The sequence below is a fragment of the Dipodomys ordii genome, unplaced genomic scaffold (genome assembly GCF_000151885.1).
Source record: "Dipodomys ordii isolate 6190 unplaced genomic scaffold, Dord_2.0 Scaffold98, whole genome shotgun sequence".
NCBI lineage: Eukaryota > Metazoa > Chordata > Mammalia > Rodentia > Heteromyidae > Dipodomys > Dipodomys ordii.
The window spans coordinates 292666-316473 of NW_012267314.1; the positions used below are offsets into that span (position 1 = coordinate 292666).

At 49.7% G+C, this 23808-nt stretch overlaps 1 protein-coding gene across 1 annotated transcript in view; it reads right to left on the reverse strand.

The window, feature by feature from the left end:
• Window positions 1-202: 202 nt before the first annotated feature.
• Arid1b (AT rich interactive domain 1B (SWI1-like)) overlaps window positions 203-23808 on the reverse strand; it is a 285019-nt gene continuing 261413 nt past the window's right edge. Inside the window, exons 12-19 of the mRNA XM_013026992.1 lie at window positions 23291-23495; window positions 18097-18235; window positions 17679-17851; window positions 12742-12892; window positions 10081-10177; window positions 7299-8082; window positions 5272-5402; window positions 203-3043 (exon numbers count right to left, since the gene is read on the reverse strand). Of these exons, the coding sequence (XP_012882446.1) occupies window positions 1310-3043; window positions 5272-5402; window positions 7299-8082; window positions 10081-10177; window positions 12742-12892; window positions 17679-17851; window positions 18097-18235; window positions 23291-23495 (3414 nt within the window). The 3' untranslated portion in view covers window positions 203-1309. The remainder of the gene's footprint in view (window positions 3044-5271; window positions 5403-7298; window positions 8083-10080; window positions 10178-12741; window positions 12893-17678; window positions 17852-18096; window positions 18236-23290; window positions 23496-23808) is intronic.

Consider the following 23808-nt stretch of genomic DNA (forward strand, 5'->3'; position numbering starts at 1 on the left):
AATGTACATTTATTCTTAACATGTGGAACATATAAAGATTTTATACTGAATAAATGATATTCATTAAGCCAGAGGGAAAGGAGGGATTTACATCAAGTTTTTTTCTTTTTCTTTTTCTTTTTTTTTAAACTACATTATCTTGAAATACAAATGTGGATTTTTGTCACTGAAAAATCTTTGAAGTTGTGTTTCTTCCTTTTAGTTGAAGTTTTTTTCTTTCTTTTTTTTTTCCTGTACTGGTAACCATTTTCTAAATCAATCCATATGCAACCATTTCCACACCGTGATTCATGAAGCAAATTGTGATCAGCTACTCTCCCGAAACGGAGCATGACTTTATACATACAGAAACTTGTACATTACCCTCTTTTTGTGTTTTTTTTGTTTGTGTTTTTTGTGTTTTTTGTTTCTTTTTTTTTTGAGATATGGCCCTAATGAAAAAATATATAAAATAAAAATAAAAAAAATATTTAAGTCTACCATCACTTTGTAGTTACCACATCATGAAAAAGAAACTAAAACTTTTGTACTAAAAAAAAAAAAAGAAAGAAAGAAAAAAAATGAGGGTATGTTTAATGTACAACTTCTATATACATCACAGCCCATAGGCAGTAAAAAAAAAATATTTAAAAAAATGCTGAAAGGAATTGTGAAGAACTGTCACGTGAGGCCAGCGTGGGGGTGGGGTCCTGGCACGCGAGGCCAGGGGCGGGTTTGCTTCTAGTCTAGTGCAACCACTCAGTTCTGAGTACTGACTGACACACCTCTTGAGCCCCTATACCTATTATCTCTCTAGAAGTTTCTATTGCACAGAGCTTTGGGTGATGGGATACAGTTTTTTTCCATTCTCTGAAGAATAAAGCACGTAAGAAACTGACCATTCCCACCTGTTTGCATCAGTGTGGTGAAATTTTCCCATCTCAGCATCTTTAGCCAAAACGTTTCTTTTTAAAGTCAATTTGCTTCCCCCCCAAAATGCAATACAACATGGAAAAGGACGTTAAACAGAAATATCTGTGAAAAAGAAAAGGTGACCTTTGAATGTACTAGACAGTAACTTTGGTTAAAAAAAAAAATAAAAAAAACCAACAACCCAGGAGGATGTACTTATACACACAGACAGCAAATATTCATTGGATAACTGTTCAAATTAATTATTTCTTTAATTCCCAATTGGTAAAATAGTGAATGGGGCAGAGGAGCAAAGATTCTCTTTTCCTTCTTCCTACGCTGGATAAACAAGAACAGAAAACAGCCAGTGACACGTGACCGCTAATCTTCACTCATACATGCTTGCTTCTCACGTATGTCATAACTGCCCAATCTGAAATAGTACATCGCAGATGACCGACGCCACCAGAGAGTTCAGGACAGCTGATATCGAGATATCCAGCAACCGGCCCTCATGCAAGAGGAATTCTGAGCGGTTCTCGTCCACCCTGGCCATGGCCAGCAAAGCCTTGGCCGCCCTGCACATCATGTCTACGCTCGGCGGTTCCAGAGGCGGGGGCTGCATGTGCATGAGGTTGTGCTGGCTTTGCTGGTACTGCGCCATGGTGACCCCGTCCTCTAGGAAGCTTATCAAGTTTCCGATGCTTCCCTTCTGCACAGCGATCGCCCTCGCTGCCAGCACGTCCCCCTGGGCAAGGTTCGATAAGAGCGCCATGGACATTTCTCGACAGACTGGGTTTTTTCGATCCCCAACGTACCTAACTAACGTAGCATAGAATTTCTCCTGACGACTAAACGGAGGCGTGGCCAAGATCAGGTCCACGTTGTTGTCCTGGATACTGAGCTTGCACAGGGTCTCCAGCACGAGTCTCTGGGGTGACAGGACCGAGTTGGGCCCCACCGTGGGAAAGGGGTCTTGCGCCTCTGCGGACGGGCAGACCATCCAGTGCAGCAAGCCATCCAGGACGGGCAGGCAGATGCTCTCTGTGTACGCAGACAAGTCCAGCTGCCCGGAGATGTTGGCCAGCGTGACCAGCGTGTTGTCTCGCAGGACCTCCAGGCAGTCCCACCACCACTCGTCTTTGCTGCAGGCCACCCCTTTGTCCTCGTCCTCCTCCTTCTCGTAGGTCTGCGGGGCTCGCTTCCTCTCCGGGTGCTCGTGGTGAAGCAGAATCAGCTTTCCCAGAATCAGCACCAAGCCCGGATGTTTGGACATCTCCGCGTCGTTGCCCGGCACGAAGGACAGGCTCCGCACGATGTTGGAGACGCAGATGCAGCGCCGGGCCAGCGAGTCCTGCCAGTGCGCCGTGGTGCACAGCGGCGTCTCATCTCGGCTCCGGGGCTCATCCTCCAGCAGCTTGATGTTCCGGTGACTTCTGGCTTGCTGGATGCCGAAGGGGAACTTGCCGCTTTCTGCCTGGGGCCCTGGGTTTGAGTCTTCGGGCAGAGCCCCCGGCCGAGCGCACAGGACGTCGTCGATGGTGGCCAGGATGCTCTTCTCCGGCTGCTCCTCAGGGTCGCCTTGGCCTTCTGGCTCTTTCTTTCTACCCGTGGAGCTGGCAGGGGGCGGGGGGCGCCTGCGAGGCGGGATCTCCATCTTGCTCTCGAAGTGAGTCTGGATGTGCTCCGTGGTGTCTCCGCCCCCGAGCTGCCAGTGCAGGAGCCCGCTGCTGAACTCCTGCGCGCGGCCCAGCCTGTCCGAGCGGTCCAGCACGAACAGCTTGCTCTTCCTGACAATCTTTATTGGCAGCTTGTCGAACTTACTGGCCTGCTTGGGCCTCTCCTTGGGGTCAGCGCCGGCATCTGGGGTGCCCAGGGCAGCGCTGCTCTTTGCCTCCGATTCCGTCTTTTCACCTTCCTCCTCCTCTTCCTCCTCGTCCTCGTCCTCATCGTCGTCCTCCTCCTCCTCTAGACACTCGGAGTCTTCTTCCTCTTTTCCAGAATCGTCGGCCACGGAGCCACCTCTCTCCCCTGAATTGTGATCAAGTGCTTTCTGGCTGGGGTCGCCCACTTCGTACTCCATAAGGATCCCAAAAATGTCAATCAGGCATTTTCGAAAGTACTCTACTAAAAGTTCAAGAAATCCAGACAACTGGAGAGGAAGAGGAAGAGAACAAGAAAGAACAGGCACAATGTCATGACCTCAGCTCTCACTGGAAGGGGTAGAAACCCTGCGTGCTATGGCCCGCGCTTCGTTTGGCACGCTGCTGCAGTTGGCATGAACTCAGGCAGGGGCTGTAAGCGGAGGCACACGCCTCAGCCCTCACTACAGTCCTCAGCACCCACTTCCTCCACCAAGCTGGGATGACAGGGAAGAACCAACACACCTGGATGGCTGGTTGGGACGGGGCTCATTAACTTTTTGCCTGAGCTGGCCTTGAACCCTAAATCCTCCTGACCTCTCTTTCCAAGGAGCTGGGATTATAACTGTACCATCACACCTGCTGCAGCAGCTTCCAGCATGCTTGCTTGCTCTCGGGCTGGCCGCAGCAGGATACTATGCCCCTGTGAGAACAACCTTGCCGAGTCTCACATGATCCACTCAACTGCAACACGCTCCCTGCCTGCGGCCGGAACACTGACTTCCGCCACGGCCTGACTGGGCAGTGGCCCACTGTCCTTTTACTTGTTAGATGTTCTGACAAGAAAGTAGTACTGGAGGAGGAACATGGGTTTATAAACTCTCTGACCCAAAGGGACGGTTCTATTATTTGTCGGAGACTTGCCTGCTGGGGGTTGTGACTATCATTCTTGCCGAGGCTGCCCTAAGTTACCTTCATTTATGTCACCTATGTATTTTGGAGCAAGGCAGTAGCTCCTAGAATACTGAAAATTAGAAACAAATCAAGAGAGTCCCTGATAAATGAGTCAGAATGTTTCACAGGCTACAGTTCTGCGTTTCAGTTATCCACAGCTTCAGCTGACAGAAACAAAGCCGGTAGGCGAGACACTGCCTGTGCTAGCAGCCCCCCGTCTGGGTGCGGAGGAAATGTGTACACTCACAACTGCATCCCCCCCCCCCCCCCCCCGCCCGCACCCGGCCTGTCACCCTTAGGGGCCTCAGGCAGCCAGTGAGTAACAAGAAGGTCTTTTCCATCCAGATGCAATGGGAGCACCAACCAGACTTTTCTATTTACCATGGGTTTCTCAAAAGGGGGTTTGGCACAATAACCTAGACATAAAGGTACACGAATACCAAAGTGCACGAAGTACTTGCTTTTAAGTTACCAAAAGAACAATTTTCCAAGTGGAAGTCTGGATGATTTTTCTTCACCCTTTAAATGTATTTTTCCCCTGGGGTCATAGGAAAGTTAAGAAAGCAAGTCTGGGTAGGAAAATGTAGGTTCTACCTGCTGTAAGGACAGAAGTTACTCAAGAAAAGGCAAAATATTTTAATTTTTTAAAATACTCTTAAAAATTAAAATGAGCCTCACGCAATTTCTATCAATTGAAAATTAAATTAGAACTCTAGGCTGCCCTGAAAACGTTAAGTAAGAGACAAAAAACAAGACAGAAGATTCTGGTCTGTCTTCAGTAGAAGGAACTGGACATGCTGGCTTTTGTCACAAAAGGTAGAGTTGTTATTACACCACGACTGAACACTCCCTCTGCTCCACAGCCTGGAGGACTTTTGGATACATTTCTCATGAAGCCATTGCTTGGAAATTACCTGCAGGAGGCTTCAAGTTCATTACAAACAGAAGCTTCAAAATGACCCAGATGGAAGCAGAGATTGGAGGACAGACTGGGAAGCAGGCGTGGCCAGGAGGCCCGGGTTAGCTGGAGGGTGGGGCTGCGGCTCTGGGAACTCCTTGCTTCTTCTACAGCATAGGATTTCTTGTTCATTAAAAGATGCCCAGTCCTTCTGGAAAGCAGGGGCTGCCCCCACTGAAGCTGGCTGCATTTTACACTGACCGCAGTTCTAATTATATTTTGAATAATTTCCATGGGCCTGCTAATACTTACTCTAAAATTAAATTCTAAAACTTCAAGACTAATGCTCTACCACTTGAGCTACAGCACCACTTCTGGCTTTTTCTGCTTATGTGGTGCTGAGGAATCGAACCCAGGGCCTCACGCATGCAAGGCAAAGCACTCTACCACTGAGCCACCTTCCCAGCCCCACATACGAAAGACTAAAACAAATATCCCAGACTAAATTCTCAGATATCTACATATTGATTCACGTTGGCTTATGCTAATTACAATGATTACAAAGGCTAGCTAGCTGCTGTCAACCCGAGCATGAGCTCAGGTGCTCTGCACCCCTCAGTCCCCTCGCGGTGTTGGGCGGTCACCGCGGGGCTGGTGCCGGCTCACCTGGGAGAGGTTGAAAGTAGCCACGGTGCTGTCATCGTACAGGAGAATGTTGATGGTGTCCAAAGCCCACGTGCTCTCAGCCAAGAGACCCGATTTAAGGGACATCATTACACGCCACGCCTCAGGAGTAACTAGAAATACGAACAGCGATCATTAATATTCACTCTATCTGTGGAAGAACAGAAAGTAGCAGAAGAGTAGGGTGTGAAATACAAATGACCCTAGAGTCAAACATGGCAACCTGATTTTCAGTGGAGGTGCTAGAAAACATGTGCTGTTTTTGATCTTTTTGCTTTGCTAGTTCATCTTGAGCCAAAGGTATTTCTAGACATGGATGCATGTGGTAAAGATTTCTTTAACCACCAAATGGTCAGTGTTCAATAAGCCAACCCCAAAGTAGCCTCTGTCCTCTGCCTCCTCTACTCAGAAGTCTCAATGTGGTATTTTCAGAAGCCTGGCCAAGTATGCAGACTGTAAAAAGCACGGTTAAATCCCAAACCAGCACGCCCTCCCAGAGAAAGCCTCGGTGGTTCTGTGCTGTTTTCTCCTGTTTCTGTGCCCTGCCCTCAGAATGCCTCATGGACAGACATTGGCACTTCCCAATGAGTGGGAAACCTTCTCGAGTTCCCTATTTCTGTTACAGAAGAGAACACAAGGATTGGATAGAAAGTTATGAGATTTCTGGGCTGGGAAGGTGGCTCAGTGGTAGAGCGCTTGCCTTGCATGCATGAGGCTCTGGGTTCGACTCTTCAGCACCACATAAGCAAAAAGAAAAAAGCCGGAAGTGGCGCTGTGACTCAAGTGGTAGAGTGCTAGTCTTGAGCTGAAGAGCTGAGGGCAGTGCCCAGGCCCAGAGTTCAGACCCACGACCGGACCCAAAAATAAAAGAAGTAAGAAAGTTGTGAGATTTGTATGGATGGTGGGGAGCTGGGAGGGGTCACAGCAGCCCTGCCACGTGAGCTAGCGACTACCCACCCGAGGGCAGGGTGCTCCGGCCCCCGCAGTAATCTGCCGTCTTTTTGATTCTATTTCTCAAACATTCTCAGGTGCCTATTAAGGTTAAGACAAGGTCAAGCATTTGAAAAGGGGTATACATTTACCCATGTGGAAGGTAACACTACCTGAGTGTACACTAACATTTTTTGATAAAATTCCAGTGGGTGTATTTGAGCATGGAAATGTACGAGTTCATGTTGCAGTTAAATATTTCTATGTACAGGACGGTATTTCGTATCTGAACCTGGCTCTCTCTCGAGTCCTCCACAGGTAAAACACACTTTACTGTCTTGCGCTATGTATGTATGGGGATGCCCAATGAATAAAAGCATCTCTAATATCATCCATTCATACCTTTAATTTACCAATCACGACAAATGATTTCAAATGCTTGAGATTTGTTTTGAAAAATAAAAAAAGATCATTTCCTTGCTGTGTTGAAACAGTTTCAGAATAAATGCAGAAGAGCTGTGTGCACGCTCAGACACTTGTGCCGTGAGCAGACAGGCGATGGCAGCATTCAGGTGCAGGAGAGCCGGGAGCCCCCACCGGCCAGTGGTGTGTGGGACCCAGGAGCCCCATTCCTCACACCGTCACCCGTGCATGCAGATGGACTCTGACATGCTAGTGCGCCCGCTCTACCTATGTCCCTATCTCGGCCAGGTTTCTTGCTGCGCCCATAGAAGTTGTTTGCATGCTATTGCCAGATCTGAGTAGTAAGAGCACTGACGGTTTTCATTAAGCACATACTGCAGCAGTTAAGGTAAACTCTAACACACAGCACTCAGTCACGGAGGACTTCCAAACCTCTCACATAAACAATGTTTGTAGCTAAAACGATCACTTTAATTCAAACTCTTCTCTGGTACCGTTCCTTTGAATTCAGATTAGTGGCTTCCAGTTCCACAAAAACATACTGATAGTTTGCAGTCAAAAGAACCTCATTGCACTGAGCTGAACAGAAATTACCTCTAAACAAAACTCAAGTTAAACTTCTCCTAGTTTCTGGAACAAACGTGTGCGGTGCTTACCAATATCTTTGGAGGTGATCTTTCGCCTCTGCTTCAGGACCGGCTGTGAGGCCTCCACGGAGCCGGGAGGAAAGGTGATCTCCCTGCGGCTGGGGGGCGGCTGGGCTGGAGGCCCGGCGACCTGGGGCGTGGGGACGGCGGGCATGACCTTCTGCATCTTCACGGTGGGTAGAAAGGGAGACTTGCTTGGGGACATGCGGCTCTCCAGGGAGCGTTGGAAGGAGGCGGGGCTGGGCGCCCTGGAGATGTGGTTTGGCAGTGACGGTGGCGTTGGGTAGGATGACTGGGGTGGGCGGGTGATGGGCTGCACGGAGGCCGAGGGTGACATGTAAGGCTGGCGCTGGCTGACGTGAGAAGGCCACTGGCTCTCGTGGTTGATCCTCTGGTCGGGGACCATCATCTCATCGGTGCGGTTCATGCCCGGGTAAGGGGGGGCCTGTGCAGGGCCGCCCGGGCCTTGCCTGTTCTGGTACGGGTAAGGCATGTCGTTGCGTGCAGCCCACATATTCTGCTGCGGCCCTTCGCCGGAGGACGACTGCATGGGGCCGCCCATCATTGGAGGCGGGATTCCGTGTGGCTGCATCTGGCCCGGGCCCTGCACCCGCTCTCTGTTGTATGGGTACGGGTACTGGCCCTGCAGGGGCCTCCGGTCTGGGCCAGAGTAGGAGCTCCCATACTGGTTGTACATCTCCTGCTGCTGGCCGCCGTACTGCATGTTGTACATGTCTCCCTCGTGACGCTTGGCTGGAGGCCCATACATGCCATCCATGTGGCGTTTGTAATTCTGAAACTCACATAAAGACAGACCATACTGACGGGCTCGTACACGTGTATGCGTGCACAAGCCCAAGTTACGCAACACCGTTGTTCCTTAGTAGAGGGGTCACTTAAAATGAGTCTGGGAAATGTCGCTGCGCACTGCACGCTCGGGACTGCATTTCAGGGTCACACAGTTCCGTGCCTCACACTCTGCCGAGGGCTGTGCAAGTTCAAGTCCCTGGGACTTTGACTTTGCCCCAGCAGTGCAACACTGATGGCCACTGCACAGCGGTGGCCCTGATGGGGAACACCAAAGTGACCTCAGGAGTCAGGGGCATCCCCTCAGGGCTCCAGGGTCTTTGGAGCGGTCTGTGAGCCAAAGAACCCCAGGAAAACCTTTGTTATCTTCATTTTATTATTTTTAATACGAAAGGGTTGCGTGGGTTTTTTGGGTAATGGTACTCACTTGGTTTTTCCACACAAGGCTAGTGTTCTACCATACTCTGCACCTTGCTAGTTAATTGTGAGGTAGGAATCTCACAGACTTTTATGCCTAGGCTGGCTTCAAACCACCGTCCTCAGATCTCAGCTTTCTGAGCAGCAGTAGCTAGGATTATAGGTGTGAGCCATCTTTTTATTTTCATAGACAAACCACAGACATGGCTGTAGCGCCCTGCTATCACTGCGCATCCTACAGCCCCCACCTACTGTCCACCTGTTCCAAGCCAGACCCCAGGGAAAGCCCTGCGGGGATTGAGCGTGGCGCCAGTCGCTACGCTCTCCCCGGTGGCTCTTTGGGGACTAATGTCACCCAGGTGGATGTGCGTCTCCTGATGGGAGGCATCCGCAGGCTGAGGCTTTCAACAAGCATTCTTTCACTCTGCTTGAAAACTGTTAAAGTCCATGGTTCTGGTAATAAAATTCACTGGACATAGTTGCTCCAGAAAAAGGAATAGCTAAAGACAACTTGGTGATTAGAAAGTCCTGAAAGAAATGCCTCTATTGTGCAGAGCTCTCAGACCTGAGAGGCTGATTCGAAATAGCCAAGCCCCACACCTATGTCTGAAAGGCATTGCCTGGGCCTCCACCCCGGCTTTGGCGCGGAGGCCGCAGGCTGGGATCCACTCCAGTCACTCAAATGCATGGCCTTAGCTGCTCTTCTTCAAAACCCGGCTACCTTTCACTCTTACCATGGAACATTTTTTTGGGGGGTGGTGGTGGTGGTGGTGGTCGTGGGGTGAACTCTGGGCCTAGGTGCTGTCCCTCAGCTCTTCAGCTCAAGGCGAGCACTCCACCGCTTGAGCCACAGCGCCACTTCCGGCTTTCTCGTGGTTTATTGGAGATAGGAGTCTCACAGCCTTTTCCTGCCCAGGCTAGCTTTGAACCACAATCCTCAGATCTCAGCCTCCCAAGTAGCTACAATTATAGGCGTGAGCCACTGGCGCCTGGCTTGAGTTGCTTTTTCCATGTATTCTTTAAAATATGAACAAATTTCTGTTCTGCTAAGAATTTTGGTATGCACATTTGTGTCTCAGTGCACACGGGGATGGACTCCAGACCCCCCGGATACCCAAATTGAACGATACCAGAATCAGATAAAATGGCTCAGTCTTTGCACTAAACCTCTGCACACCCACACATATAGCTTAATCCTGTGCCGCAGACTACCTTAAGTGATGTCACTGAGTCCTGTACAAACTGCTCTACCTGTAGAACTGGGGAATCATGATGAGGAAAATCACGTACATTTTCAGGTATGTCTGGCAGGTGTGTGAACGTAACAGACACACGTGTACAATAGATCCCTTCCCCCCCCCCCTTGGGCTCACAGACACACATACAGCTATGACACACACACACAGAATGCTATGGAGCAGGAGCGGCTTTTAATTTACTGACTTCAAAATCCTACGAGTCCTTTCTAGCCCAACAGATCCTGCAAGTTCAGTACGGCTGATGGCTTCTGTTACGCTTCCATATGTTCAGAAGCGACGCGGAGACCCACGCCCACCTACCAACTCACCGGCTGCTGAGGATACAGGCCAGGCTGGTGTCCTCCATAAGGCGGCTGTCCGGCTGGAGGGCCCTGGCCTGGGTACTGCTGCCCGTAAGGCTCATGCCTACAACAAGGCATTCAGAGAAAACTTAATTTACAAAGGTCATCGGAAGAGCACAGACCCCGACAATCCATTCCAGGGAACCTTCCCCAAAGCTTTGTCTTCCCCGCATCCTCTCCCCAGGCAGCTCCATGGCGGCTTTCACAGGAGGGGTGGGAACGCCCTTCTCCCTGCTCTGGCTGCTGTGAATGGGTGTCAGAATACCGGTTGAACAGGCAGGTGCAGTGTAAGCACTTGTCCAGGCTTCTAGCCTGTGCCTTTGAGGTGAAGCCCCACGCCCCGCCCACCCACTGAAGTTTCCCTCAGTGCCAGCCCTACAACGCGGTGAGGGGAGGAGCTAGCGAAGCAAGAAGCAAGAAGAATCTAACACTTAAGCGTTTAAGTTCTAGAACCTACCTGGAAAATAGTTCTATTTACATACTCTTATCATAAATACAAGTTTTAAAGGCATATTTCAAATCAATTCCAACCATGCTGAATTAGCTAATAATTGTACAAACACAAACACTCTAAGTTCAAAGTTCTATGACCTGAAAGGCAATGTATTCCTAGTAAATCTTGACATGGAAATGAAAACTACCAACTGCTATCATACTGAGAAATTATAAATGCCATCTACACAGCATATTTACTGTAACAGATCTGGGATTCTGAGACATAAAATTGTTTGGAATAGATGCCTAAAAAAATCAATTGCCTTTACTAGATCCTTCAAACCAAAGCAAACCAGATTAAAATCCCGATCTGATGCATTAATTGCGGGGTAATAGTTATCTGATGAGGGCAGTTATTTTAAGTGGATACTGACCAGGGTAGGAATTGGAATAAAATCCTAATCCACTAGGAGAATGTACTCTGACACTATGAGCACAGTATGGGGTCTGTGTTTTCAAGAGATAGAGTTCAGGGGAAACATGGTGGTACATGTCTGTAATTTCATCTACTTGGAAGATGGAGATCGGGAGGATCATGGTTCAAGTCCAGCTCAAGCATACAGTTACTGAGATCCCAATCTCAACAACAAGCTAGGCACACCATGCCTATAATCCCAGCTATGAGGGATGCAGAGATAGGAGGCTTCTGCAAAAAGCGTGAGATCTTATCCAAAATAACCAGGCACAAAGGGCGTGGGCTTTCGTGGCTCATGTGGCCCACTGCCTGCCTAGCAAGGTGGAGCTCTGAGTTCAAGACAGCAACCTTATCTGTAAAAGAGTGAGTTTTCAAATGTTCCCTGGCTGCCTTAAACCACGGGCTACTTTCCACTGCCAACCCTTCCCTCAGCCCCAAGATGCGCTGGTGGGAGGGGCTCACTCGGGCCAGGCTGCCCTCAGTTCCTGGGGGAAGGTCTAGAGGCCAGCCCTATCCTGCTGTGCTGTGCGTGTGGTGTGTGTGTGTGTGTGTGTGTGTGAATGGGGGAGGGGGGAAGGGTAGGAGAGAGGGGATGGCCCTGGTGCAGACAGGCATTTTCTCCCTGTGTGTCCTGTTCTGCTTTTTAAAAATCACTAGTATTACCCAGGAATCAGGAGCTTGTGCCAGTAATTTTGGCTACTCAGGAGGCCGAGAACCACAAGATTGAAGTCTGAAGCTCAGCCTGGGGAGGAAAGTCTCAAGGACTCCATCTCCAGTTACAGGAAAAAGCTGGGCTGGAGACTTGACTCAAATGGTAGAGTGCTAGCTGTGAGGACAAAATCCAAGCAAGAGTGTGAGGCCCTGAGTCACAAGTGTCAGATAAAGCCTGGCTTCAGGAATTTCCCTTCCTAGGAGTTTTTAGCTTCCACTTCCTGCATGGAGAATAAGAAACGTTTCTTTTTTTCCGTTTCTCCCAACTTTATTCTATTCTAAAATAAATCCTGCAAAAGAGAGGGAGAGAGAGAGAGAAAGACAGAGAGAGAGGGAGAGAGGGGAGGTGGGAGATAGGGAGGGAGAGTGTCAGCACAAGGCGGGCTTCTGACAGCTCAGGAAGCCTCTCCACCTCTTCAGTGAGCAGCAGTCTGGGAGGCGGCTCCTTGGAGAGGCGTGCTGAGCAGGAGTGCAGGGCTTCCTCACAGACGCGTGTGAAGAGCAAACTATGCTCTGTTAGACATTCGTGGAAGGAGGAAGGCCACCTGACAATGCAATGTCTGGAAGACCTTGTGCTGAGAGCCTGAAAGGCCGGCGCGGGCACCGCCCGGCTGTTCTGAGGGACGCGAGGAGGGGGCCAGTGCGGAAGGCCCGGGAGCCCGGGAGCTCCTACAGGAGCCTCACCTGGGCTGCAGCGGGGCCACCCCAGCGGGGAGCAGGAGTTAGGGGACCAGTGCAGTGAGCTGCCAGGGTTCCGGCTTCTAAGGAGACAGAGATCACAACTAGACCCGCCCTGAGAGTTAATTTCTCTGTCTGAGTGTTTGCAAGCAATCACACAGAGCCACCTGGCTGCTTGGAACCAGTGCTTGATCCTGCAGCTGCTGTCCACTGACGGCAGCCACCTGATGCCACTCGGCGACTGGCGTCAGCTCTGGCAGGGAGAGCCCCTCATGAGGGCGAAGCCCACGGCGCTGTGAACCATCTCGTCTTCCCCTAGGAGCGCTCACCTTCGGTCGTACCCGGCTCCGTAGGGGAACTGCTGCCGCTGCCCCATGCCCAGGTTAGACATGGCTCCAGAGGGACCTTGGTTGTACATGTCCTGCACGCTGCTGTTGGGCATCTGTCCTTGAGTCATGAAGGGCTCGCTACTTCCAGGCACTGCAGTATTTCAAAAAAGTACAGAAGTAAGCAGCTGCAAAACCCTCCCGGCCATTCCTTTCCCCGACATTATCTAGCGGATCTCAATCCGAATGACATGGGCTCTGGGGGAGAAGCCCCAAAGACATGCCTGTGTGTGAGCCCTCGCCTGCGGGAGCCCAGAGCCAAGGAGCGCAGGGCCGAGGAGCGCAGGGCCGAGGAGCGCAGGGCCGAGGAGCGCAGGGCCGAGGAGCGCAGGGCTGAGGCCATGATGATGGCGTATGACACTGCAACAGGGATTTCACAGCGGAACTATGCTACTCAGCAGCCCAGAGGAGCCCGCCAGGCTTCAAATCTGGGTACACAGGAAAAAAGATGGAGCCATGCCGGGCAGAGGACCCCGTCAGCAAGAGCTGACAGAGGATGGCCGAGAGAAACCCATCGTCTTTGCCCTACCACCACAGAAAGCGAGCGCCTGGCCTCCAAGGAGGGCTCCGTTCTGGCTGACACCCTGGGGTTAGCCTTTGAGACAGTGAGCAGAAGCCGCAGCCACACCACGCCCCACGCCTGGCAAAAGGCACAAGGGCCTCATCTCCCCATCACCAGCTGCTAAGTCGGGTCACACGGGCCCACCTCCACCTCCACCTCCACTCAGGTAAGTTACTAACTTGCACGTGAGTCCTCATCTAGACAACAAGGTGAGTGATGAAGCGGTGGAGACCTGACACTTGTACACCAGAGTGCCCTTCCCTTCTAAGAAACCCCGAAACCACAACATAAACACTCCTGCTTAGACGTAGTCCAGAACCAGGAAGAAGCAAACTGTGATAGGAGAACAGCTCATGATGGAGGAGAAGACCCATGGCTGACGGAGTGCCAGCCTGCACAAGGCTGCATGCGCACCTTTGTATATGCTCAGAGCCTGTACTGAGGACAGGAATTAGACCGCAGTAATTCAATTTGAACTTTAATCCATCTATGGCAATGTTGCGCTATCGTGGCAAAAGCAGACTGGAATTTGGGGACTGGTGAGTTCTGTCAGCTGGGAGCAGAGCCTGGCACTGAACAGGGCACCCTGTGCCCTGCCCCGGAACCTCGGCCTCCGCCCGTCTGATCTCATGTCAGAGCTACGGCAGACCCAGTTTTGAAACTACTTTCCATTTCACAGATGTGAAAGCAAAGATAGGCAGAAATCAAGAGGCATAATTAGTTAGGTAGCTTAACTCCCAGACACATAAGAGTTCTGAAAAAGCAATAGGAAAAAAAAAAAGAGAGAAAAAAAGAAAAAACTAAAAATGGGCAAGCCCATTCCCAGAAAAGAAAAACAAACGGGTAATCATTGTATGAGAAAAAAACCCAAAACACGTGAGCTCACTAATAATGAAAGAAATCGGAGTTAAAACAATTACGTGACGCCTTTTTAACTTTTGGGCCAATCTGATTAAAACGGCTGATAGTAATCGTTCTGACTCGGCGGAGAGAGCCCATTCGCCCTTCCACATTCTTACGCAGTGTTAAACTCACGCAACCTTTGCCAGTACTTGCTCGGCGCGGCTGCTTTGGCAATAGAAGCAGCACACCTGCAGACATCCACAGCCTGTGAAGCGCCCTCCCACAATGACTCTGGCCTGGGTCATGTGACCAATGGCAAATGCGTGCAGGCGTATGCCTGGACAAGCTTGCCACTAGGGCTTGTCCCCTTGGAAGCTTCCTTTTTTGCTTTCATTAGGGTATGTCAACTGAACAAAGATGGTTTCAAGGTATTGCCATACGTGCATAAATGGACTTTGACCAAATTCCACCCCTATTATTCTTTCTTCTTCTCTGGCCCCATTTGTTATGTCCTGGGCCTCCTCCCACCAGAAGCTACGCAGCAAAGTCTGGAGGAGGTGCTGGCAGAGACTCTGAGAACCACCCCAGAGGCGCCCCATCTACTGCACACTGCCAGTCTGGCTGTCGGCCTGGCCGCCGCTCTGCATCCAGCAGACGACTTCTAGAGTGGAGACCTACCCGGTCCTGTCCATCACGCAGCCACGGACACACTTTGTATAAGGCCACAAAGTTCTGAGATGATTCGTTAAAAAAAATGACTGAGATACTTGAAGGAAAAGAGGGTTCTATTATTTGACAAAAATCTGACTATATAATAATGTCCCAAGTGTAAAAGAACAGCATCACTATTTCTACCAACAAGCTATGAGGAAAACAATCTATCCAAGACTAGAACACTGTTATTATTTAATTACAAGAGTGAGTACAGCTCTGTGTACAGATGGGATGTTCAGAATATAGTCAGAGGACAACTGGGTATCCAAATCCTTCCTCCACGAGACAGGGGCAGGGAGGCAGGCGGGCAGGCAGGCGGGTGGGCAGGCAGGCGGGCAGGCGGAGCTAGCTCCGCAGGCTGGACTGCGCACTGCGGCTCTGACTCACTGTTTGGCAATGCGGCACGGCAGTGGCAACCACGCGGTTGCCACTGACGCTGCTCTAACCAGAGCACTGCCCAGGTCACTGGCAGGATAGGGCAGACTGAAGGTCGGAAGACTTTATTTAGAATGGTGTTAGGGCTGTGAGAAAACGTTTCCCGGGGACTTGCTGTTTATCTGTTTTAATCTGGCACTGACTACACTGGTGTCGTGAGGTAGCCGGGGAGCTGAGACGCAGTAGGAGCGCCAGTCGCAACGCACAGTGTCGATGAGGACGCGTCCTGTGGCTGGCTAGTAACAATCCCACAGTAACTTCTCCAGCCTCCGAACACGTTTTTGTAGCAAGCGGATTCTAAGTGTGAAGAAACTCCAGGTGTCTCACATAGGGGGATACTGGCATAACTACCATAGAGTTTTAAGTCACCTTCCAAGCATGTGCGGCAGCTACCACACTAAGCCCCTATCATTCATGAACTTATTAGTTTGATAAAACATGATAAAATATGTAAAAAAATGAAATAAATTTCAAAGATAAACATTTTACATCCCCACACATGTGCTGCAAGTCACTGAGCCCTGTGGCGTGGCTGTCTGCCCTTCATCTGTGAACATTTGCTCCCCGCCCCCCCCCAAGCAAAAGTGAATGTGCTTAATGAGGTGACGGTGAAATTTCCAGATTTGTGGGGAGCCAGCGGAGGGCGGGTGCGTGGTGTGGCCAGCGCCATCTTGGACCCTGGGACCGGGACCCTGGACTACGAAGGTCCGCTGTAATTACTTTTCCACGTGACTGTCTTATTTTGAGTTTGGAAACAGAATACAGACACCGAAAGCTCTCACAGAATGAACTATCGAGCACCGTGAACCACTGGGAAAAACAGCTACATGAAACAGCCATAAAGCTTTTGGCTGAGCTCACAGGTTTCATGGCGTGCCTGGCAGCATGTGACTAGGAAAGAAGCTGTGAAACCCTTGACAGCCTGGAGCAAAAGCAGCTCCGAGACAGTGCCCGGGCCCTGAGCGCAAGCCCCAGCACTGGCAAGAAAACCCCCCAAAACAGCTGGGTGCCGGTGGCTCACGCCTGTAATCCTAGCTACTTAGGAGGATGAGATCTGAGGGTCTCGTTCAAAGCCAGCCTGGGCAGGAAAGTCCGTGAGACTCTTATCTCCAATAAACCACCAGAAAACCGGAAGTGGCGCTGTGGCTCAAGTGGGAGAGTGTTCAGGCCCAGAGTTCAAGCCCCATGACCGACAAAAAAAAAAAAAAACCAAAATAAAAAAACCCCAGTCATATTCACATGATTTCACATGATGCCTTAATTACATAGGACACAACTGCAAAAGAATACCCCGACCCAAACTGTCAGGTTTCCAGTTGGGGCTGATGAGCACACTCTCAAGGTGGATCAACCTCGGGGCTCACCTGGGAAAGGAGGAATCCACTTTGGGATTCCTAGTGTGCAAAGACAATGCCCCCTCCACCCCTGACTTCCTCCTCCAAGACACAGCTGCAGACGAAGTCTCCCCTAATTCTGATCTCTGACCAGCTCCAGACATGCAGTCCACTGTTCACCTCCTCCACATACCCTTCCTTCTCTACTCTGCTCCTTTCCCAGCTGGCCTGCGGTATGCAGCCATCTCGCCTTCCCACGCACATGCGTGGCTCTGAGCGCCGTGTTCACCCATCAGCACGCCCAGAGCAGGCAGCAGCGGTGAGGTTCTCTCCAATCCAAGCTGTCCTTCCTCTCTCTCACTTTGTTCAATACCTGCCCCATAGAAGGTTGCTTATCACGCTGTCTATTTTTGCAAAAAAATCAAGTGTTATTACTTCCTTAAGTATCTTTCAACAGAAAAACCCAAACACGTCAATCTGCTGCACAGAAAACTGATGCCTTTGGCTGGGGTGCCCACACTGGTTGTGTCTGGGCATCTGCTGCCTCCAAGGGAGCCTAGCTCCCTTCTCTAGTGCCCCCTTCTCCTTTCTTCCCTCCCCTCCCCTCCTCTCTCACCTGTTCAACCTCATCCTGCATCTCCTCCTTGCCTTCTACCCAGACCATCTGAGCTCAGTAGCCTTCTCCTTCCACTGTCCCCAGCCGACATCATGCTATTTGCATCTTGTCCTTTTTGTTTGCTTTATTCCACTGACCGTGATCTTCAATAAAACAGTTGTGGCTTATTTTTTCCTGCTATTTTCCCCATTTCTAGATGCAGGAAGTATTTAGCATGAATACTTCGCTTATCACAATTACTTTTTCCCAGGCTACCAGTTTAGTGGGGCAGGAGGCTAGGTACTGCAAGGTAGTAGGCCCTGGGAGTTGTTCTGAACAACCAGGCGACCGGGCCGTGGGCCTCGCTGGAGCATGGGCAGTGCCCATCTGCACATACCTTTTCTCATTCCACCAAAGGGGTCCTTGTTGGGCTCATAGGGCATCCTTCCCATCATGTCTGGCATGCTCATGCCTTGCTGGTACGGGGTGTTGGGGGTCATGGAGTTCCTCTTGGGGAACGACGTATCACTCATGTCTGAGAATGGGTCGTGCACACTGATTGTACTGCTTCTGGAAAGAGGAAAAAATAAAAGTTTAGTGGTATGGCCGGTGACCACCAAACAAACAACACACTGAAAAATAAACCAATCCTGAGATCTGTCTGTGCAAAACAGCCCAAAGCAAACTACAAGTACATCTAGAAGTGATGAACATTTTAAGACTTAGTACATTTTTTCTTCCTATTAAGCCTGCTTCAGAAAACTCCAGAGGTAAAATAGAGTGGTTGCAAATGGCTCCAAGTCCTGGGAACATACCTTCCTCCCGGCATGGGGGTCATCTGTCCGTGAGGGGTGGAGGCTGGGGTGGGCGGCTTCAGGTCACCTGGAACCTCCGCCATCGAGTTGCTGCCGGTTGACTGGGGGGTCTGGGGGCCTTGCAGGGATCCGGAGTTAGCTGTCAGGTATCAAGGAGAAGCAACGGGACGTTAGCATACGTCACAGCTACACAGGTAAGAATTGAAAGCAAGACACCATCTATTAGAAATACTAATAGCATCCACTGCTGACAATAAGAGGTAAAGTTAGTTTCTTTCACATTGTTTATGGTAACAATTAGCAAGAATGTGTGTGGTGTGTGATGTGTGATGTGTGCGTGTGCACACGTATGCAGGGATGGAACCTGTGGCCTTGCACATGTCAGGTAAGTGCCCTTCCGGAGCCATATTCTCAGTTCTCAGTACTAAGTTTTCTGAATTAATCATTTGGAGACCTACTTCATTTGTGAGCCATAAAATTTATTAACCTTTGACTGCTAATTGCTTGCTAAGGTATGTGACCCAAGAAAATAATCTAATGAAAAGAAGGCTTTAGGCAGAAAAAGGTTTATTTCAGTGTTATCTATCCTAGGGATATTTTAAATGTAACAGGAAAAATAGCATGGAAATTTGGTCCATTTGATACAGTTGGGCTTCCCTAGAAAACATTCAGAAAACTTAGTTCTGGGTCTTAGGCAGTAAGAAATGTTTGAGTTGAAAATCCAATACAAATTAATAATGAGCCGTATGCTAATCCTTAAAACATGTGGAGGTCTATGTTCTGTCTTTCATGGACTCAACTTTTCTTGAGCTACGCAATCAAATTTGTTTTTTGCACTGGAGAGGAGTCAGATCAGGAAGTGAATGCATTAGCTCTACTTGGAGCCTCAGCCCAATAGCCATTTCCAGGCACCGAGGCTGCCGGCCTGGCTTCCGACTGCAGGCTGTGCTTGTGTGGGGTACATGCGGCGGCTGCGCGTGCTCTAACACGCAGGAAAACCATCTACCAGTGCCGGGTACGTTAGAAGAGAGCAAATCAACGCCTGCTTACCAGCTACTTAAAATCCTGGACAAGTATCCTAAAAAGGCAGGCAGTAATAAAAGAATAAGGCAGCCTTGTACGAGTATCAAAGGATGGCCCGCCAATCACGGCCGCCCCCGCGCTGAGAGGAGAAATGGCGGTTCACCCTGCACCCCCAGCCTGGGCCGCCGCGCGGGAGGCTGGGATTTCTGAATGACCCTTCATTTACAAAGTATTCACATTTACAGTTAATAAAAAAGGAAAAATTCTTCTCCTTTGCCCATGTTTTTCCTTTCAGGATTAAAAAAAAATGAATGCAATTTCTTGTAACTCCATTAATAGAGGCGGCTGGCAGCCCTTTAGCTCATCCCTACCTTTTGCCAGAAGCTACAAATGTATACTCTAAAGTAAACAATGGGAAGGTCACTGAAGGTTAAGTACATTCACACACTTCAGACAGAACAGCCAGACTCCTGGCTGGGAAGATAATTTACACAGCGTGAACCTGGTGCCCCAGTTCTGGTGGGGGTGTGGGGAGCAGGGCAGAGAACAGCTGATGTGTCCCAGGTCTGGGACTGAGGTCAACCAGAGGGCGCCTTTGTTTACACCCAAGCCCCTTTCTCATTTATCTTCCGCTGGGGATTCCCTAGTTGGATCCATCACCTGCCGGCTAATAATAGAAATCCAGTCAGCCACCAGCCAGCAAAGATGGATGGGTCTTTGGTTACAGACCTACTAACCCAATGTGCAGCTTCCCAGCCCTCCCCGCCATCCCAGCTTGGCGGCAGGGGCAGTTGGTTTGGCTGCTCCTGAGGATGTTGACTCTACTAACTTCTTTAGGTCAAGGGGCAGGAGATTCCATGGGTGCCCTCAAGCCAGGGGCCATGTCCTGAGGTCCTGCCCAGTGGGCTCCTGTATCTCAGCTCCAACCATCCAAGGGGCCAAGCTTTCTGCAGCCAGTCCACACTGCTGCTGAGATCTGCAGGTCACATCCAATCAAAACAAGACGAAGGACCCATGACTTGCAATGGCAAGGGAACGGAGATTTCAGTTGGTTCAGGGATCTAAAATGTTGCTTCTTTTCTATTTTTCTTTTTGTGCCACAAATCAGGGTCTGGATGTTTTTTTCAAGCAAGGCTAGCACTCTACCACTTGAGACACAGCTCCACTTCTGTTTTGCTGGTTAATTAGAGGTAAGTGTCTCATGGACTTTCCTGTCTAGGCTGGCTTTGGGCTGTGGTCCTCAGGTGTCAGACTTGAACCACAGGTGCCTACCATTTCTTAGGAATCTTTTAGTTTACTTTGTCTGATGTACTGATAAGAAATAAACTATAATTATGATCTTGGGAGAAAAATGACTTCAAAGGACACACACACACACACACACACACACACACACACACACACACACAATTTCCCCCTGAAAATCAGCTAAAAATATTAGGTAGTAGGTAGGATCTTGGTATAGGATAAATAAATGGAAGTGATTTTGTTTTCCTTCTTTGACAATAAAAATGTTTCAGAGACACTTTCCTTAGTAATGGTCCTAGAAACAGAGAAACAGAGAGGCCAAGTGATGTATGCACGCTGGGGACAGGTTAGGTGTGGATATCGTGACACTGCTGCTCGTTACTCCCCCCCCCCTCCCCGTGGGGCCCACAGCATTCTGCAGGGCAACTTTGGTTTGGGCACCAATTTCACAGCCAACCAGCAAGCTTTGCTTTCATTACGTCCCTTGTCACTGAACAACCGTGGCTCCGTGTGGACCATGTACGTGTGCAACCTAACCTCGTTCATGCAGTTAAGATGATAAGGCATCCACCAATGCAGCCCTCTGCAAAAGGGGGAGGTGGCACGGGCTGTTAGGAGAACAGGCCTTCACTTCTGGAGGCTGTGTGTCTCCACGGGGCTTCATGTACTGAGCCTGGGGCGTGCTGGGAGAGCTATTCTCCACACACAAGTGCAAACCATGCATGGACACAAGTTCTTACTAGCAAATAAAACACACCTTTAGATCTCCACAGATATCACCACTTTGGTGCCTGTACCCCACTGGGCTTTTATTTTGGAAAAAGAGTTTCAGAGCTGTTCACAGGCAGCTTCTTTGATTCAGGGAACTGAATGTAATGGTGTGTGATTTTTAAAATTAGATTTCCCAGTTTTCAGGTGCACTTGAACAGCAAAGCCTTGGGATCTTTCAAGATGGGGATGGAGAAGGATTTTCCTGTATTTGAAAACCACAGATGTAAATCTAGGGATAGTCACTCTAAGTGTACTATGGGCCTAAAAGTATTTGCGGGAGAGTCCTTGACTGTCCACCCACATTCGACAGCAGTACTTTCCATCCACTTGGTAGGCGGAGGAAATGGATTCCTGCTCTGGCTTCTAGGTATTGATGTCTGACCCATTACAAAGGCCTTTCCATCCCATCAGGCTGAGCTCTGGCGGGTTTGGTGAGCTAAGCAAATGCCCCATCCAGACCTGCTGCTGCCCTGCTGCCCACTGACATCCCAGCCGCCTTCACAGAGTCACTATCCAGAGCTGGTGTGAAGGCAAAATGGTAAGTCTGCCACCTGCACTTGGGAAATGACCGTCAGCTAGGCTAGGCATAGGTCACGTGCTACAACCAGCATGACCAAGGACTGAAGGTGCCCGGGCTCAGGGCAGCTCAGCAGACCACCACCGCCACCCACGCCTGAGACAGAATGTGAGGCTGAGCTGAGCGACCGGAACACCTGCTTCTCCCCATTCCAGACACTTCATTCATCAGACTCGAATTTGGTAAATTTAAATGTAAAAAACACTTAGAGGAGAACAAAGGCCAATATGAGAGCCACAGGGAGCAGCAGGTGTCCAAAAGCAGGCGGAGGGCAGGAGTGGTGTGGCATCATGCATCTGGTGTGTGTGTGTGTGTGTGTGTGTGCGCGCGCGCTCTGGTGCCCCTAGTTCTCACTTCTGGCCTCTACCTCAGCTGACTGGCCCACCCGCCTTCAGAAACAAATCTTTATAACAGATAGTGGGATTCTCTCAAGATGAAAACTTTCTGGGAAAGGGGCCAGAAATTAAGTCCAAATTTGACTATGGTCAAGTACATATTTCACCAGAAGAAGAGCTGGACAAGCCAACTGTTGTGTCTGAGGAGGGCACTGTCTAGTAGCACTGAAACAGGTTCATATGATTACTGACTTTGTACAGAGCTAGAAAGATTTTTTTGGTCAGTCGTGGGGCTTGAATTGGGCCTGAGTGCTGTCTCTCAATTCTTCAGCTCAAGGCGAGTGCTCTACCACTTGAGCCACAGCGCCACTTCCGGTTTTCAGGTGGTTCATTGGAGATAGGAATCTTGTGAACTTTCTTGCCCGGGCTGCCTCTGAACTGTGATCCTCAGATCTCAGCCTCCTGAGTAGCTAGGATTACAGGCATGAGCCACTGTTCCTGGCCTTTTTTTTCCCCTGTGCTAGTACTGGGGCTTGAACTCAGTACTTTAGCTTTTTTTTTTTTTCTCCCTCAAGACAGAGGGTCTATAACTTGATCCACAGCTTCACTTCTGGCTTTTTAACTGTTAATAAGAGATAAGAGTCTCATGGACTGGCTCTAGCTGGCTTCGAACTGCAGTCCTCAGATCTCAGCCTCCTGAGTAGCTAGGATCACAGGTACCTGGCTAGACAGAGTATTTTTAAATAAGAAAGGAACAAAGAGAGCTGAGCACTAGTGGCACATGCCTGTAATCCTACCTACTCTGGAAGGTGAGACTTGGAGGATCACAGTACAAAGTCAGCTTAGGGAAGAAAAGTCCATGAGACTTCACTTGCAAAAGAGCAAAAATGCTGGCTATAGGCACGGTTTGAGTGGTAGAGTGCCAACAAAGCAAGAACAAGGCCCTGAGTTCAAAATCCTATGCTGGCAGAAAATAAAAGAAAGGAAGAAGGAAGGAATTAACAGATGTAGCTCAGATTTCCTAAGTCTGTTTTGACTAAATAGAGACGAAGAACGATGTCTTTGAAGTTGCCTACCACAAACAGCAACATCTTTATTTTTCTTCCTTTTCTAAAACTCTGCCAGTGGAGAAGCAATGGCTGCTCCCTCTCCCAAGATTCCAGTTCTTCCTCTTCTTCCTCCCCGTCCTTCCCGCACAGCTGCCTTGGCTTCCAGGCCGGGCTGTAGCACTGCTACTTACCAGGAGATGGCGGCTGGAGCTTGGGCTGCTTCTTGGAGTCTCCGGTGCTGAAGACTTCCGGCGGGGGCTCCTCCCCTCTTTCGATCTTACACTCAAAGGCAAACAGGTACTGGATATACTGCTTCTTCAGGGAGCTGGCTGCGCTGCTTGACGTGCCAACGTTTAGGTTGGTTGCCAGCTCACGCCACTTCTTGTTTTTATTAACCTAGCAAAAAAGTGGCAGGATCAGTGGTTTGTAGCAAGGTGGCTTGTTTAAGGCGAGGAGACCCCCCAAAAGTACTTAATGTCTTGGTTTACTGTTTTTTTTTATTCATCTCTTTTAACTAGTGCTCATTACTCCCACTCAGTAGCACACAGACAGCGGTTACAGTTATAAAACCATTAAGGAGCCTGCTGATGGCTACGTACGCGCCCGCTTGCTCTCGCTGGGGTCTTCTGCAGGATGCACTGCCCAGTGCCTCACACAGGCACCGCCAAGGCCCTGAGCACTGAATGGACATTCCTGCTCAGTCCCTCGG